This window comes from Anopheles funestus, chromosome 3RL (genome assembly GCF_943734845.2).
Source record: "Anopheles funestus chromosome 3RL, idAnoFuneDA-416_04, whole genome shotgun sequence".
Lineage (NCBI taxonomy): Eukaryota > Metazoa > Arthropoda > Insecta > Diptera > Culicidae > Anopheles > Anopheles funestus.
Window position 1 is genome coordinate 52,753,026 of NC_064599.1, and position 14,380 is coordinate 52,767,405.

The 14,380-nt window shown below is 42.0% G+C and overlaps 2 protein-coding genes across 9 annotated transcripts in view; one reads left to right on the forward strand and one right to left on the reverse strand.

Moving 5' to 3' along the window:
- Positions 1-152: 152 nt before the first annotated feature.
- Positions 153-14,380, reverse strand: part of LOC125767194 (serine/threonine-protein kinase 10) — a 49,797-nt gene continuing 35,569 nt past the window's right edge. For 7 of the 8 annotated variants that reach the window (XM_049433516.1, XM_049433515.1, XM_049433518.1 and 4 more), the window contains 9 exons: positions 12,933-13,008; positions 9,871-12,857; positions 9,558-9,803; positions 9,327-9,481; positions 9,080-9,248; positions 8,885-8,991; positions 8,666-8,798; positions 6,147-7,966; positions 2,590-2,724 (listed from right to left, as the gene is read on the reverse strand). In XM_049433516.1, coding sequence (XP_049289473.1) covers positions 6,917-7,966; positions 8,666-8,798; positions 8,885-8,991; positions 9,080-9,248; positions 9,327-9,481; positions 9,558-9,803; positions 9,871-12,857; positions 12,933-13,008 — 4,923 coding nt within the window. In that variant the 3' untranslated portion in view covers positions 2,590-2,724; positions 6,147-6,916. Of the gene's footprint in view, positions 2,725-6,146; positions 7,967-8,665; positions 8,799-8,884; positions 8,992-9,079; positions 9,249-9,326; positions 9,482-9,557; positions 9,804-9,870; positions 12,858-12,932; positions 13,009-14,380 lie in introns of all 8 variants that reach the window. The other variant, XM_049433522.1, reaches the window with a different exon arrangement.
- On the forward strand, positions 4,045-5,484 carry LOC125767236 (antigen 5 like allergen Cul n 1-like). The gene is made up of 2 exons (XM_049433600.1): positions 4,045-4,559; positions 4,643-5,484. The coding sequence occupies exons 1-2, from the start codon at positions 4,278-4,280 to the stop codon at positions 5,132-5,134; spliced, it is 774 nt and encodes a 257-aa protein (XP_049289557.1). The 5' UTR covers positions 4,045-4,277; the 3' UTR covers positions 5,135-5,484.

Consider the following 14,380-nt stretch of genomic DNA (forward strand, 5'->3'; position numbering starts at 1 on the left):
TATTTATGATTTTTAAATTTGCATTGAACGCTTGGTGAAACGCTTGAACGCGTGCAACCGCACGTGGTATGTTTGAAGTTAACAAATACAATTATATTCAAATTGTTATTTATCAAAGTAAAAAGTCAATAAAAACACAATACATTGTAAAATTAGAGTAAAAATAAGAAATTTTATTATAATTCTTAAACGATATTCATTGCATATCTTGCAATTACTATATACTTTCCCTACAGTACAATTTCAAGCGTCCAGCACACACACAGACGGTGCACAACGTAGAAATTGTGCCCTTCATTTCCTCATCCTTCTTGTGTATTCTTTTTGCTTCTGATTTTATCTTTTTGTTTTTACCATTTCTAAACTGAAGCTATCTAATACGGTTAATTTCGTTTAAATTTTACTCCTCTTTCCTTTTATATATACGTGTCTATAATCACGGAAAACATCCTATTCGGTTGTATCACTCAGTTCAATGTTGGCTTTCCACGCCACAGAGTTTTCGTGCTGTGGAAGGGTCGTGGCATGTAAATTATTATATATTCCTTTCTTTCGGTTTCATTTAGCTTCCCGTTCCCAAGGGAAAAGCTACGGTTCGTAAAAGATTGTTTGGATATTGTTCTCCTGGCCAGAACGAACATAGTATGTTAAACGTTTACGGCTACACTAGGATTCCTCCTTTACTGATACGACAGTGGCACTGCCAATCATCTGAAGGAGGTATGGTATGCGTGTGTCTAATATTTTGTACAATAGAGTAACAACTACTTACATTTAAAAATGAAATACCCTCAACATTTACATAGCAATGAAATTGAAATTTAAAGTACACCGTAATGCAATGCCCATCATCTAGGATCGTGATAACCTGATGGATGAAACATGACACGTAATTGGATTAATTCGTTTAATAATTACGCCCTTTTATCGATAAGGGTTCGATATATTGCTCTATATTTTTGCAAGTGAAAGACTTCACGGAAAGGGTAGGAGACATAATAGAACCAATTACGTATAAAACAGAAAAAACGAACCACAATGCACAATGCACAACCCGATTGAGGAATGTGCCTGTCAAGAATATTGAAAGAAATATTTACATGAAAAAAAAGTTTGTTTCATACACCGAACCCTGTGTTGCTTGCAACAGCGATTTGGTGTGCAAGTTAATGAAACCATTGTTAAAAATTAATTATTTAAAATAAAATACACATTCCTACATTACTACGCCACAGTAATGCATGATATCGTTGGATCTCGGCTGGATCAAATAATTGGTGTGTTATATTAAGAAAAGCAACATCCTGTACCCAGCAAAATGCCAATAAGTTCGATGAAACTAGATGTTTTTTTAACAAGTTATGATACAATCTAAGGATAACCATGCACGAGATGAATTAACTGGAAGCAAACGTACTGAAACAAACATCCTACACCTATACGGTGATCGCAATTTCTTTACCAACATTCAACCTACTCTGACGGACACTTTGTTTTGTCTACGAGTTTGCTCGAAACATAGGTACTTAATTACTATTGGAAGAAATCGCACATCGCATCATTATTCACGTAATGCTGTAGGGCATTTCGCTTGAAATAGCAGATGTCTTAAAAAACAAAACAACCGACACACCCACTAGGTTAAAATATAAAACAATTTGGCAAACAACAACGGCAGCATGTTTTGTTGACGTGAAATATTATTGCATACAAACGGGAAGCGAATACTTAATATGATCGTGATCGGGTGAAAAAATAGTGTTAAGCTTCCACGCTAAGGGAATCTCAACTGCTTATGTTAAATTAAGTTACAGTTTTGGTTGGTTTAGTTCTTGTCGTTCTCTATGCCGCATGTGACGGCTGTTACATTCATTAATCTTTTTCAATAATGTGGGACTCATTCAGCGGAGAAAACACAATTAAAAATGTACACAATTTAACCAAATTTGCCTAGTCTCTTGCACACACACACATTTCTATTAAACGCGTTGCATGATTTGTGGAAATCATGCACAGTATTCGAAACATATCTTCTCTAATAATGCAATGATCGTAGACATATGCCACGACCTACCTACATCATCATCATTCCATCCATTCATGCTGTGTCGATTTTTTACCATTGCTTTTATGAACTTATCGTTCTCAAGACATCATTTTTTGTCTATAAATGTCGAATACTTGAATTGATAGTACAGTGCTACATTGTTACGCACATAACAAATTCGCCTTTTTACACAGGACACTTAAAAACTATTTTAAAGCCCACCGATACGAATTACGCTACTTCCCGTGTTTTGCAGATTAACGTTGTTGGCAGAACTTCTGGGACACTATCGAAGCTAAATGAACGGGAGCACTGAATGAGCTAGCACAAATGCAACAAACAGTTACCCTCTTCGATCGACCACACTACTAGCTGCTGCTGTTCCGGTAGCTGCTGTGACCGATGCTGCTCGCACCGCCACCGCTCGTTCCGGTTCCGCTGCCGCTGATACTGTTGTACCGTGCCCTGAAGCCCGCCGCCCCCTGTCATGCGCCCAATCCATCGGAATACGAAGAAATGCTGCTCCGCGTTGAGCCCCCGACCTGCAACAGATGATGATGGTGTACGTGCGGGTGTGGGTCGTGTGCTTGCGGTGATTGCGGAGGCATCGGTACCAGGCTGTTGCCGTACAACTGTTCCATCTCTTCCAGCTGCTGGGCAAACGTTTCCTCGAGACGCTGCGTAAATGATCAGTGATTGTTCATTTGGCGTACACGGTGGTGAATGAGAAAGAAAATAATTAAAACATTACAATACAATTAATCAGTGAAATTAAACAATCATTCTCTGGATTCTTGATCCGGTACAACACAGAGAGGGAGAGAGAGAGAGACCTAGACGAAACCTTACGACCAACAAAACGAAATAAACAACAAAAGAATAAACATGATTCAGCTAAGTGTGCAGCTACTAACGTGAAAACAAACTATTAACAGTGTAAATTCATTAAAATACAGTAACCAAACCTATAAACCAAACAAATAAGTCCATCCATCACCGCATTTAGGTTACATCAAAGCATTTCTATCCTGGTGCATTATTTAAAGGTACTCTCAACAATCACAAAAGATATGTAGAAATGAAAGAACAAATGTCACCTTCAGTTAAATTTGTTCTTTAAATTTTAAACACAATCCCATATTTAAATGAACAACAGTCCCAACGAATATACATATAATAGTAGTAAAATAGAAAAAAAACTTAATTTTTAATGCTATTCCTTCTTATAGCATCACATCATTCATTAAAAGGAGTACCGCATATAAATACATACACTTAACTTACACTTTAGCGAACGAAATAACACATGTCCACTAGCTGAAATATTGTCCATACTGCATCCATACGGACATCAGGAACGAAAGGAAGGTAACGTGTGAGAATGATGAATGATTATTTTATGCACGTTTATTCAAATATACATGTATTATGCAGTATCAATTGCAACATAGCAAAAATGTGTATGACACATTCAGCGTCACAAGCATAGCCGAGAATCAACTGTGCAATTGTGCTGCACCTTGCACGTGTAATCGATCGTTTTAATATATGCATTGACAAATATATGGTCAATAACTTTACGAACGCTTGAGGACATACAAATTAGAGTAAATTTCAAAACGCGTATGTATTATATTGTACAGATATTCTGAGATAATGACTATCGATTAGAAGAAGAAATCACAACATCTATTAACCTATTCATCTGTTTGGCATTTTAATAAGTTTGTCATGTTCATACGACACTGTTGTAACGCGAGGGAACGATTTGTCAATAAATGATCTTATTTTCATCTCCTTCCTTCCTCTCCGTAAGTGAAGGATGGCTAGGAATTAATTTGACAAAGCGCGGACGACCGAACGCCAGATAAACAATAGATATGCACGAGTAGTGATCTTGAATGTTAAGTGTCACTATTCTACTACGATCGGTTATCCTTCGACACCTGCAAACCACTCTCATAACCTTCTCGACTTGCGGCGCACGTCTCCACTATCAATCTTATCGTTCCGATCTGTCGTTGCATCGATGACGTTAGCTCACGGAAGCGTCCAATGTGCAGGGTGCGTATTATCCGATGGGTGTCATAAGTAGAGTGTTCCCCCTTTCGTGACAGTCTCTTTCGCCAGGCTCTCGTAAACGGTGAACTTGAAGTGTATCCGCAGCGCAAAGTTCTCTCAGTACAGTGATAGCAGCCGTTCAGAACGGAACGGTTCTTACAGTAGAGAAATGCAACTTTACTTGATATTCTGGGCCTTGCTACTTCTAGCGGTTGGCGATTGCTGGGCGTTTAACTATTGTGCTGCTTCCAAAGAGCTATGCCCGATGCCCGGTACACGCCACGTCGTTTGCAATGGCAGGAAATTTTCGCCTGCTTGTCAACATCCAAAGCTTATCAAGATGAAGCCCGAATATCGGGCCCATATACTGGAGTACCATAATAAATTGCGGAATAATCTTGCTTGTGGGTACTTTCACCGTTACGCTGAAGCAAGCTCGATGGAGCAGCTGGTAAGTTTAGACCTGCTATCTTTAGCCACTGTTGTCATGTTTGTTATTAATTCACACACACCCTCCGCTCTCTTCCTCTGCAGCAATGGGATAAAAAACTGGCCCGAATGGCTGAATACAATGCAAGAACCTGCAACTTTGAGCACGATCAATGTCGAAATACGCGCAAGTATCGCACCGTTGGTCAAAATCTTGCAATCAATTGGTTCTACGGGATGAACGTTACAGTATCACAGGCATTGGACAAATTTCAGCGCCACTGGTTTTTGGAGTACGGTAAAGGCCGTCAGAAGCTGCTCGACCGTTACTCCAAACATTCGATACAGGCCGGTATAGGACACTTCACACAAATGGTACACGCTAATACGCAGTACGTCGGTTGTGCGATGGTACGCTTCCAAGGCATTCAGCAAGGGTTGCCGGTGACACAGTATTATCTGGTATGTAACTACTCCGAGGGCAATCTGTACGAGCGGCCCGTCTATCGGAAGGGTAAACGGTGCAGTAAGTGTAAATATGGTTGTTCCGACGACACGTCCTACCGATGTCTATGCCGTTCATCCGTGCGGAACTAGCAAACCGTGTGTACTTCAAGCAGATCTATTTGAAGAAGGGAAGATCAATGCTGGCAATCTACTCGAGGGCTTGACGCCACTAATGCACGAATGACTTAATACGATTAGAGGTCAATTAGCAATGAATCTAACAATATTTCCTTTTGTTCTTGCAACATTGTAACACTTTGTAAGTGTAAAAGAATTCTTACACACACACTTCAATAAAAAGAAAAACTCCGTCCAGATAAAATTTACAAAAGAGTTAATGTCTTGTGTGTACAGCAACAGCGAAAAATATACACCACCGACGAACCATTATTATCCAAAGTATGCAACATACTTGAAAATAAAAATATGCATACACAGCACATTGTGCATATGCAGGGTGCATCAAGTGTGAGCACAATCTGCACTACTTCTCTCGTTCAATGAATATCACATACGACAAAACGGTCCGTTTTCTCTTTTCCTTCAAATGTAACACTTCCACCTTGAGGTATCTTTTTCTCGCATATCGTTGCCCATAACCCGCACGTTTTAATGCACCCCGGAGTAGGAAAACAAATGAAATAAATCACCACCATTCACGTTATGTGTGTCTGGGCGACGTACTACACATCACGTGTGACTTGCGTTAGTATGACGATTAAAGCACGATGAATTCTAATTTTCAATGCGCGAGAACATGAATCGACGGTGAGTTATGTTGCATTTGGGATTGATTTGTCACCATCACAACATACATACAGCAATATAATTTGATTCGCTAGCTAACCATCATTCAAACAGATAAACAACAATAAATTAGCACAAACACAGTACCATATGAACATCATGCGTATAAAACAATAAAAAATGCAAGTATTCTTAGTTAATAAACAGAATGCGCCACTAGTACAGAAATGGTATGAAACACAAATGAAAAAAAAAACGAAGAGTAAACAATCGACCAAATGCACAACACAAACACAAATAGTGGACATATGTTGTAGGTGCAAGACAAGGAGAAAAAGAACTTTTAAAAACCAACCTGATTTAATAGACGATTGCATGACGCAGCCCGTCAAGGAACGCATAGACCGAGAAGATGATAGTTGCTTAGGAAAGGAAAGGATTTTGGGCAGGGAGGGATAGTTCCAGTTGTACGGTAATCACTCCATAAACATTTCTTTGTAGAACTCTGTGCTGTATATTTACGTAAATATTTAAACCGCACGATCGTTTGTGGTCTTAGCTGTTCCTACGGCATTTGTTCAGTTACGCCTGTTCTTTTGTTTATAGCCTTTGAAGGACTTCGAAGCGTCTTCACATTTTGCTTTATCGAAAAGTGTCTCACAGAAGCAGAACACTCGGTGCGCATTATGATAGATGTGTTAGTAGGAACGTTTTTCCATCGCCTTGGATGTTAGTGTTCATTCGCTTATGCTGCAGTTAGTAGTAGTAGCAGGTTAGTACGACTGAACAATGTCTTTCAGTCCATGAAAGTTGCACCTTAATGGTGAATAGTATGCGCAGTGTTCCATTCACGCTGGATAGCGTGATTTGCTGTTTGGGATGTTGGAATATTGGAAGGAGCATTTGTGGTATTTATGTGCTAGTCTAGGATTCGAGTAGTGCTAGGATTTTGATGAAATTTATCGGGTGTACTATGGATATTGGCTGAATCATCAAATGTGGTTGTAACGAAATGGTAGTTCACCGGCACAGCTATACACAACACATCCGGTTCTCGAGTCGGGCAGAGGCGTCAACGATTAAACGAATAATAGTTGCATTTCCTATTTTAGCACGTACATCTACTTAAACAACCGTGTCATCATCCTTACTCGGTGCGAGTAGCACAGGAGTCGAAGGTGATAGTTTCAACCCCGGAGTGGTAGTATTGCGACCACCGCTACCATTTGCAGTCGGAAGTGGAAGTCCTCCACGTGCGGAACTGAACGTTGTCAGACGATTGATGTTCGCGTCGGATGCGGTAGCAAACGTGTTTTCTCCGAGTCGGCTCGGACCCCAACCAGCGGACGTACGACGCGGCATCGTACCACCGGACGACACGTGCGATTGTGGTATATTGGAGCGATTAGTCATACCTTCGAACATATTCGCCGGCTTACGATTTATGGCCTGATTGTTCACGCGGATCGATACAACGCGGTCTTTCGAGTCGGAGTAATACGCCATCGGCCCAGTTGGTGTTCCACGAGACCCACCATAATCACCGCTGTAGTATGCGGACGATCCAGTACCGCCGTACTCGTTCCGATTCGGAGTGTTTGAGTAAAGGAAAGATTTGATCGGAACGCGCGTAGATCGCGATTTGCCCGAAAGCATGTCCTCCGATTTACGCCTCACATGAACATTGCCAGCCACTACCGGATCGTTCGTGTGGATGTACTTGATAGCGGACTGATGCTGATGATAATTACTACCTCTACCTCCACTACGTCCCGCACCCGTCGTCGGTGGTTGATTTTCACCCTCGTTCTCTTCCAGGACCGAATCGTATGACGATGCGAGCGAAAGTTTGTGCCCTGAGTTTGGCGTGTTTGGCATGGACCGACTAAGATCCGGCACAGAGCTGTGTATACTGTTCCGGTTCGAGCTACCACCGCCGCTAGTACCACCACCGTATCCACCACCAGCAACTCCACCGTTTGCCATCGTGGGAAGCGTTAGGAACGTACGGGAGCGCGTGATGTTCAGCAGCCGGAGGGAAAGGGTATTGAGGGAATTGGTGCGATTGCGCAGCTCCGGTGGCACGGTAAAATCGCCATCGAACTCACGACGATCAACCGGGCCCCAACGGTCTTCGTACTCGTCCACCATGCGGCTCAGATGCTTCTCAATGGCCTACCGCACACCGTCCGCGTCAGCAGATAAGGCGTTGGAACAGGGAAATAGGGAATTGGATACAGTTTTGGAAAAGAACATGGATATGCAGTCCAACAGGACATATTACGCGTGTGTGAGGAAGAGAGTTTTGTTTGTTGTTGAACGTGTTTTTGTGTAATTGGTAGGCGTAAGAAAAAGAGGAAAAATATATATTTCATTACGGTTAGTTTAACTGTACAGCAGTAGTTATTGAAATACGCTGAAAACGGATTATCTGTTAAAAAGCCAATTAGTTTATCTGAACGCAACATGCTACATTTCATTTTATACACCATTCATTCATAACTATGTCAAACGATTAACGAACGATATAGAAATCTAACGCGTGCGAATATTCGGTTCATATTATGTCAGAGTACTAATAACTTAAATTCCGAGCAAAAAGTTTTTCATATTCTTGATCACTCGTCAATCGTTCTCAAAGCAGAATGTTTAGATAGATATTAATAATTATTATGCACTATTGCAATATGTTAATTTTAGCAATATTTCATCCACAATAATGTGTCCAGTTAAAGGACAATCGTTGGCAAAAAGTTTCATTTACTGCATTAGCATTTTGAATCGATACATCAACGAACTATTCTTACAACACTCTCAGTGTTACCTAAAACTTGATTGTAAAAGTACATCAAGCCGCTTATAAATTGCACATACCTGTTTGCGCGGCATCAGTTGCGCCTTCCATTCACGCAACTCCTTCTGCAACGCTTCGTCACATTCTCGAAGTTTTGCAGTTTCATGTTCAAGCAGCTGCTTACGTTTTTCATTCTGCAATTGCTCTAGTTCCCTGTAGGCACATGAAGATTGGAAAAGATCATAAATAAATCATTTAAATTTGTAATACACTAGCGTGCAAAACAATTTGACTCTTACCTTATCGATCCCTCTGAGGTAGCTCTCAGCTCTTCAAGCTGCTTGCTGTGTTTCGTTTCAAAACGCAACTGCTCCTGGTTGTATCGCTTCTTCTCTTGCTCTTGGAACTGCATATTGAAAAACGAAAAAAAAAAATACAAAAAGCATTACAACGAATCCTTTCCACATGAGTTACATAGCGTACACTCTTGTTACCTTTTTCAGTTTGTCCCGTTCCACCTCCGGATCGGTGGTCATTGAAATGCGCAACGATTCACGGAACATCATATCGCGAGCCTTCCGCTCGGCACGGATTCTCTTTGGCAGTGCTCGCCTTTCAATAGTTTGACGCTTCAACAGTTCCTCCTCCTTTCGAGTGATCATGCTACAAAAGAAACATTTGAAAGGTAAACAATTAGCAAACAATTGCAATTGGAAAACGAAACAGAACGGTCACGCATACCGTTTGATTTGATCCAATTCCTTCTCATGCCGGATAATCATTTGGTGCCGCTGCATGAAACAGATGTCCTTCACATGGCGCTTAGCCAGTTGATGCTTGTCGTGGATATGTTTCTCCTCCAGCTCCCACAGCATCGCTTCCCTCGTTCGCATTGCCTGCGTACCGAGTATAAAAAAAACAGTAGGTTAATGCATTTCTGATGCGAAATTATACCTATCACTAAATAATTACCGTTTGCTTTTGTTGCAGGTAACCTTTATCGGTAGCGGACAGCTTTTCGCGATAAATCTCACTGATTCGCCGAAGAGCAAGCTCATGATTTTCCGACAGTGATGAAAGGAACGATTTTTCGCGCTCCTCGTGTTCAAACTCCATCTGAGTTTTCCGTTTACGGAACTCATCTTTTCGCTTTTCCTTCGGCAACAGATCCACTTCCTGTTTTAGCAATCGTATTTCTTGCTTCAAACTGTCCCGGAACTAAACAAAATGGAAATAAAAATTGTTCAACTGATGGCACGATTTTCATTTTGCACATTTATCTTACCAGTTTTAGGTCTCGCTCTTGTTCGGCACGGATCTTCTTGGATGTGTTGCGCAGTTCTGCTTCCTGCTGCTGTTCAAACTTCTCTACCGTCTGCCGGTGCTGACGGGCTAGCACGTCCATGTCTGCCTCGAACGTACGCTCCAGCTGTAGTCGCTCCTGCTCGAATTTCTTCTCTTGCTGTTCTTTGGCGATCGCTTCTTTACCCTGCAGGTCGTAAAACTGTTTTTTCTCCTGCTTCTGTAGCATCTTTAGCTCGCGTAATTCCTGCTTGCGGAACAGATGGTCGTCGTACAGCTTGTTGTTATCCTCATCACTGTAGATCACCTTGCTTGTGGTGGTTGTTACTTGTACCCCATCAATCTCGAACTTACGCGTTCGTTTTCGCGTTTTCTTCTTCAGATTTTGGAGATGTAATTCTTCCTTGGTGAAATTACGGTTAGCTTTTTGTTTTATGCCAGCTGTACCATTACCACCCGCAGCTGTAGCTGCAGTACCAGTAGCAACCGCTCCAGCAGCTCCAGGAGTTCCTGCTGCTGTCGTAGCAACACTATTACCACCGGTGGTACTAACCAAGGTGGACGATCCGGATGAGATTGTACCTCCTGCAGAAGGTGGTACCTTTTCATCTTCCAAATCAATAGAAGGAAGTGGCTTCCGGCGTAATGTTACCTCTTCTTCCAGCTCGACTGCTGCATGCTCGCGACTATCGTGACTAGTGGTAGTTGCAATGCTTTCCGCATCGCTACGATCTTGAAGATGTTTTGAAGATATTGCCGGTGGTGCCATTCCACTACTACCCGTTCGTTGATGATGGTTTCCACCGATCACTACGCCAGCCGCGCCACCATGTTGATGCGGATGGTGATTCTGATGAATGGGCGTACTAGCTGAACGCACAGATCCACCACCTTCAAGCGAACCGACGCTGCTATCTGGTGAAATCCGTGACTTTTCAATCTTTCGCTTATTCACTATTATGCTAACATCTTCGCGGCTTTCATGGAACTCAGTGCCACCATTATATCTATTGCCATTGATAATACTACTTCCACCAGTGCCACCTTTGCCCGTTTGGCTTGGAAGCGATATAGAGGAACCGGAGGGTGATCTCTGCTGCTGGTGCATATGCGGTTGAGCCTGATGCTGCTGGGACATCTGCTGGCGGGCACCTGCACCGACCACGATGTCCACCTTTACATCATCACTCGATTCACTCGGACCGCAGCTAACGTTCGACAAGTCACTGGTGGAATCGTGATGGTAATGGTGAGGAGACGCATGCGGATTATTGATCAACTGCGGATGATGCTGAGAAGAATCCTTTACCTTTATTTCTTCCTCTCCCACCGTTACTACCGATACATGACTAGTGTCCAGCAACAGTTTGCTGCTGTTATTTAGTAGATTATTGCTGCTCGCATTAAACAAATCACCGTCACCGTATGCATCGACATCGCGATCCGGTGAACCAGCGTTCATATCATCCACAAGGAGCACTTCACGACGATCGTCGAAACCGGAGCTAACAATAAGCACTTCGCTTTCGTCCAGCTTTCTCGCAATCGAACGCCCGCCTGCCGATTGTGATGGTGTTCGGATTGGATGATGGCGCGGCGAAACGTTCTCCAGACTGTCCAACGACTGAAAATCATCATCGGTTGACGATTCGTTTACGTGCGTTTTGTTGAGCTCATTCGACACGATAATCACCTCATCGTGGGCTCCAGTACCCGGTGGAGATATGACACGAGAACGGCGTTGCTGCGACGAACCGAACGATTTCGTCGACGAGGCAGATGAAGAAGTGCCTGAAGACACAACTGTTGCTGCCGCTGCTGATAGGGGAATTGAGTTGTCAATTATCACCGGCGGATGGCTCGTGACAACTGTCACCTGTGCCACATTGCTTGCCAGACTGTTTGAAGGATCGGAAAGTACCGTCGCATCGTTAATGGTGATAGATGTGGTGGAAGAGGATGAGGAGCTATTCATCAGGGTAGCATGATGAGGCAATTGATTTCGTACTACAGATGGCGTTGAGGTGGAAGTAATCATTTTCACGCCCTCATCCACTGCACCATCATCCGGTAGAGATGTATGCGGATGAACTGCTCTCGGAATGGCAACATTATTATTACTAGAGTTAATTGCTTTCGGTGACGAAGGACGCTCATGGACATTGACCGTTGGTTTTGAACTCGGTGGAGTGGAAGCCTTGGGACTTTCTTTATCGTACGGTGGTGTCGGCGCGTTTTCCTTTCGGGGAGATTTAAGTTGTTCCTCGACCACACCACTACTTCCCATTCGCATCAGAGCCGGAGGTGGTGGTGGCATTACAATGCCCTGCACTGTTGCATCTGTACGATCGAGAGCCTTTGCGGAGATTTCACTTTCCGGTGGTGTTCGCGGCGTTTCTGGTGGTGTTGGTGGAACAGCATCCTTGGATAAGGAACCATCCAAGGGCAGCATCGTTGAAGGTTGCTTCGCCGATGGGGATGTCGGTGTTTGTGGTGGCGGTGGTGCCGGCCCTTTTTTAACAGCAGAAATGTTAGACGTTCCACCTGCTGCAGCAGTCTTTCTCGAATCAATTCCAACCGGTGACTCTGAATGTAAATCTGCCGTGGAAGTTACTTCAGTTACAACTTCCTTAGGCACCGGTAACACAGGAGTGGGAACATTTACCGCTCCACCACTGATATTCGATGAAGAAGAAGATGTTTTGATCGTTGGTTGCGATAAAACCTCTCCACCGATTGAGGCGGCCGGAACGATTGACGGTGATGGTTGGGATTTTTTTATTTCCGGTTTAGTATCTACGCTAATTGGTGTTTTCTCCAGCGGTGTCGTGCCCGGCGGACCTGCCGCACCGACCGGAGTCGGCATTGGGCCAATTTTCGGTTTGCTGGTATCATCTTCGGTGGCAGGAACGGGTGTAGACTCTTTCGAATCCCTGGATGACTTCGATAGGGATGTGGGTGTATCTGGAACTATTTGGATAAAAACATTTGAATTATCACAATTATTAGGACATATTAGGGTTTTATGAGACTGAATTAACTTACGCTTATCAGTTTCTTGACTCTGCAACGAGGAAGAATCATCATCCAAGTCGAGCGGAAGAGCAGAATTGCGGGGTTCCTGGGCAAAAGAAAAATGTAAATAAAAAATTATAAGGTATCGAAAATAACATACATTATTTTCTGAACAACTAATTATCGAAAAACGTATACTCAAGCGCAAAAAGATAATATACTTTGTTATGGAATCTATTATTTTTTCAACGCATGCAAGAAAATCATACATTGCAAATAGTAGCGAAATAAAAATATTAAAAATATGAAAAAATATCTCATCAACGGATGGAATTAATATTCCATGAGTATAATGATGCCAATAAACAACATGCGAACAAAAGAAAATTCAAATAGAAAATCTATCAAGAAAGCGGAGATAGTAAAAATAAAACTTTGTCACTCTTGTAACAAAGTAAATACTACGGAACTATTGCCAGACTAGACGTTTACGCACTACAGACCGATTTTCCTTTCTCTAAGTATAGAATCGAGAGATAAGAGATGATATAAAAAGATGTTATTTACAAACGAGTACGCGCGAAAAGCGTTCGAACGCGATCGGATAGACAATGTTAACAAACACTAACACTCAGTCACACACACACACAGATACGTAATTCAAATAAAAATTCAATTTAAATTTTTTGATAGTTCTACAAAAGAATACTGAGCAGACAGACTGTATAGAAAACGATTATAGTACTTTACAAAAAAATGACTCAAGCTCACAAGGGATCACTCATTTCAAGCATAAGAAAGGGACTTTTGAAATCGGACTGCCTGTTTTTATCGGGGCAAAACGCTCTAGTCTGACAAAACTTACCAACCCTCTGATAGAGCGATCTGCGTTTCGCTTGTCGTTTAGCTTTCTAACGTTTATACGTGTGTCAGTACCGTTTGGTAAGCAGATTCATGTTTCATATTAAAAGAAAGATGATCATTTTTAATTACATTGACGCGATGGATGTGTTTGGATGTTAGTATTATTTTTCAATTGTGACAGCGTGCATTAGAATGGAAAAGAAAAAAATTGAAAACGGTGAGATTCATATCACATTGTTAACATATGCTCATTAGTATTATTGTAATTCTAAAGGTTATACTATAGGGCGCGTTACATTTATTAGATTGATGCTATTCTTAATGCTAAGCGCTCATTTGGACGAAGCGCTTCATTTTGATAACTGCAGCGCCAAAATGTGCTTTTATGTTGATAGAACACTGGCATTCGAAATTGATCATAATAGTATAATACTAATAACTAATTTCAAAGTAAACATCACATTGTTTTTGATATCCTATGATACAAAATAATGTATATCAAATATGGGAAGATGGTTGAACTGTTGCTCACAAAAATAATGAGCTGCAATTCATTCCAGCGCATGGGATACAGCAGAAAATCGTTAATCAGACCCGTCTTATTAAGCGCTCAT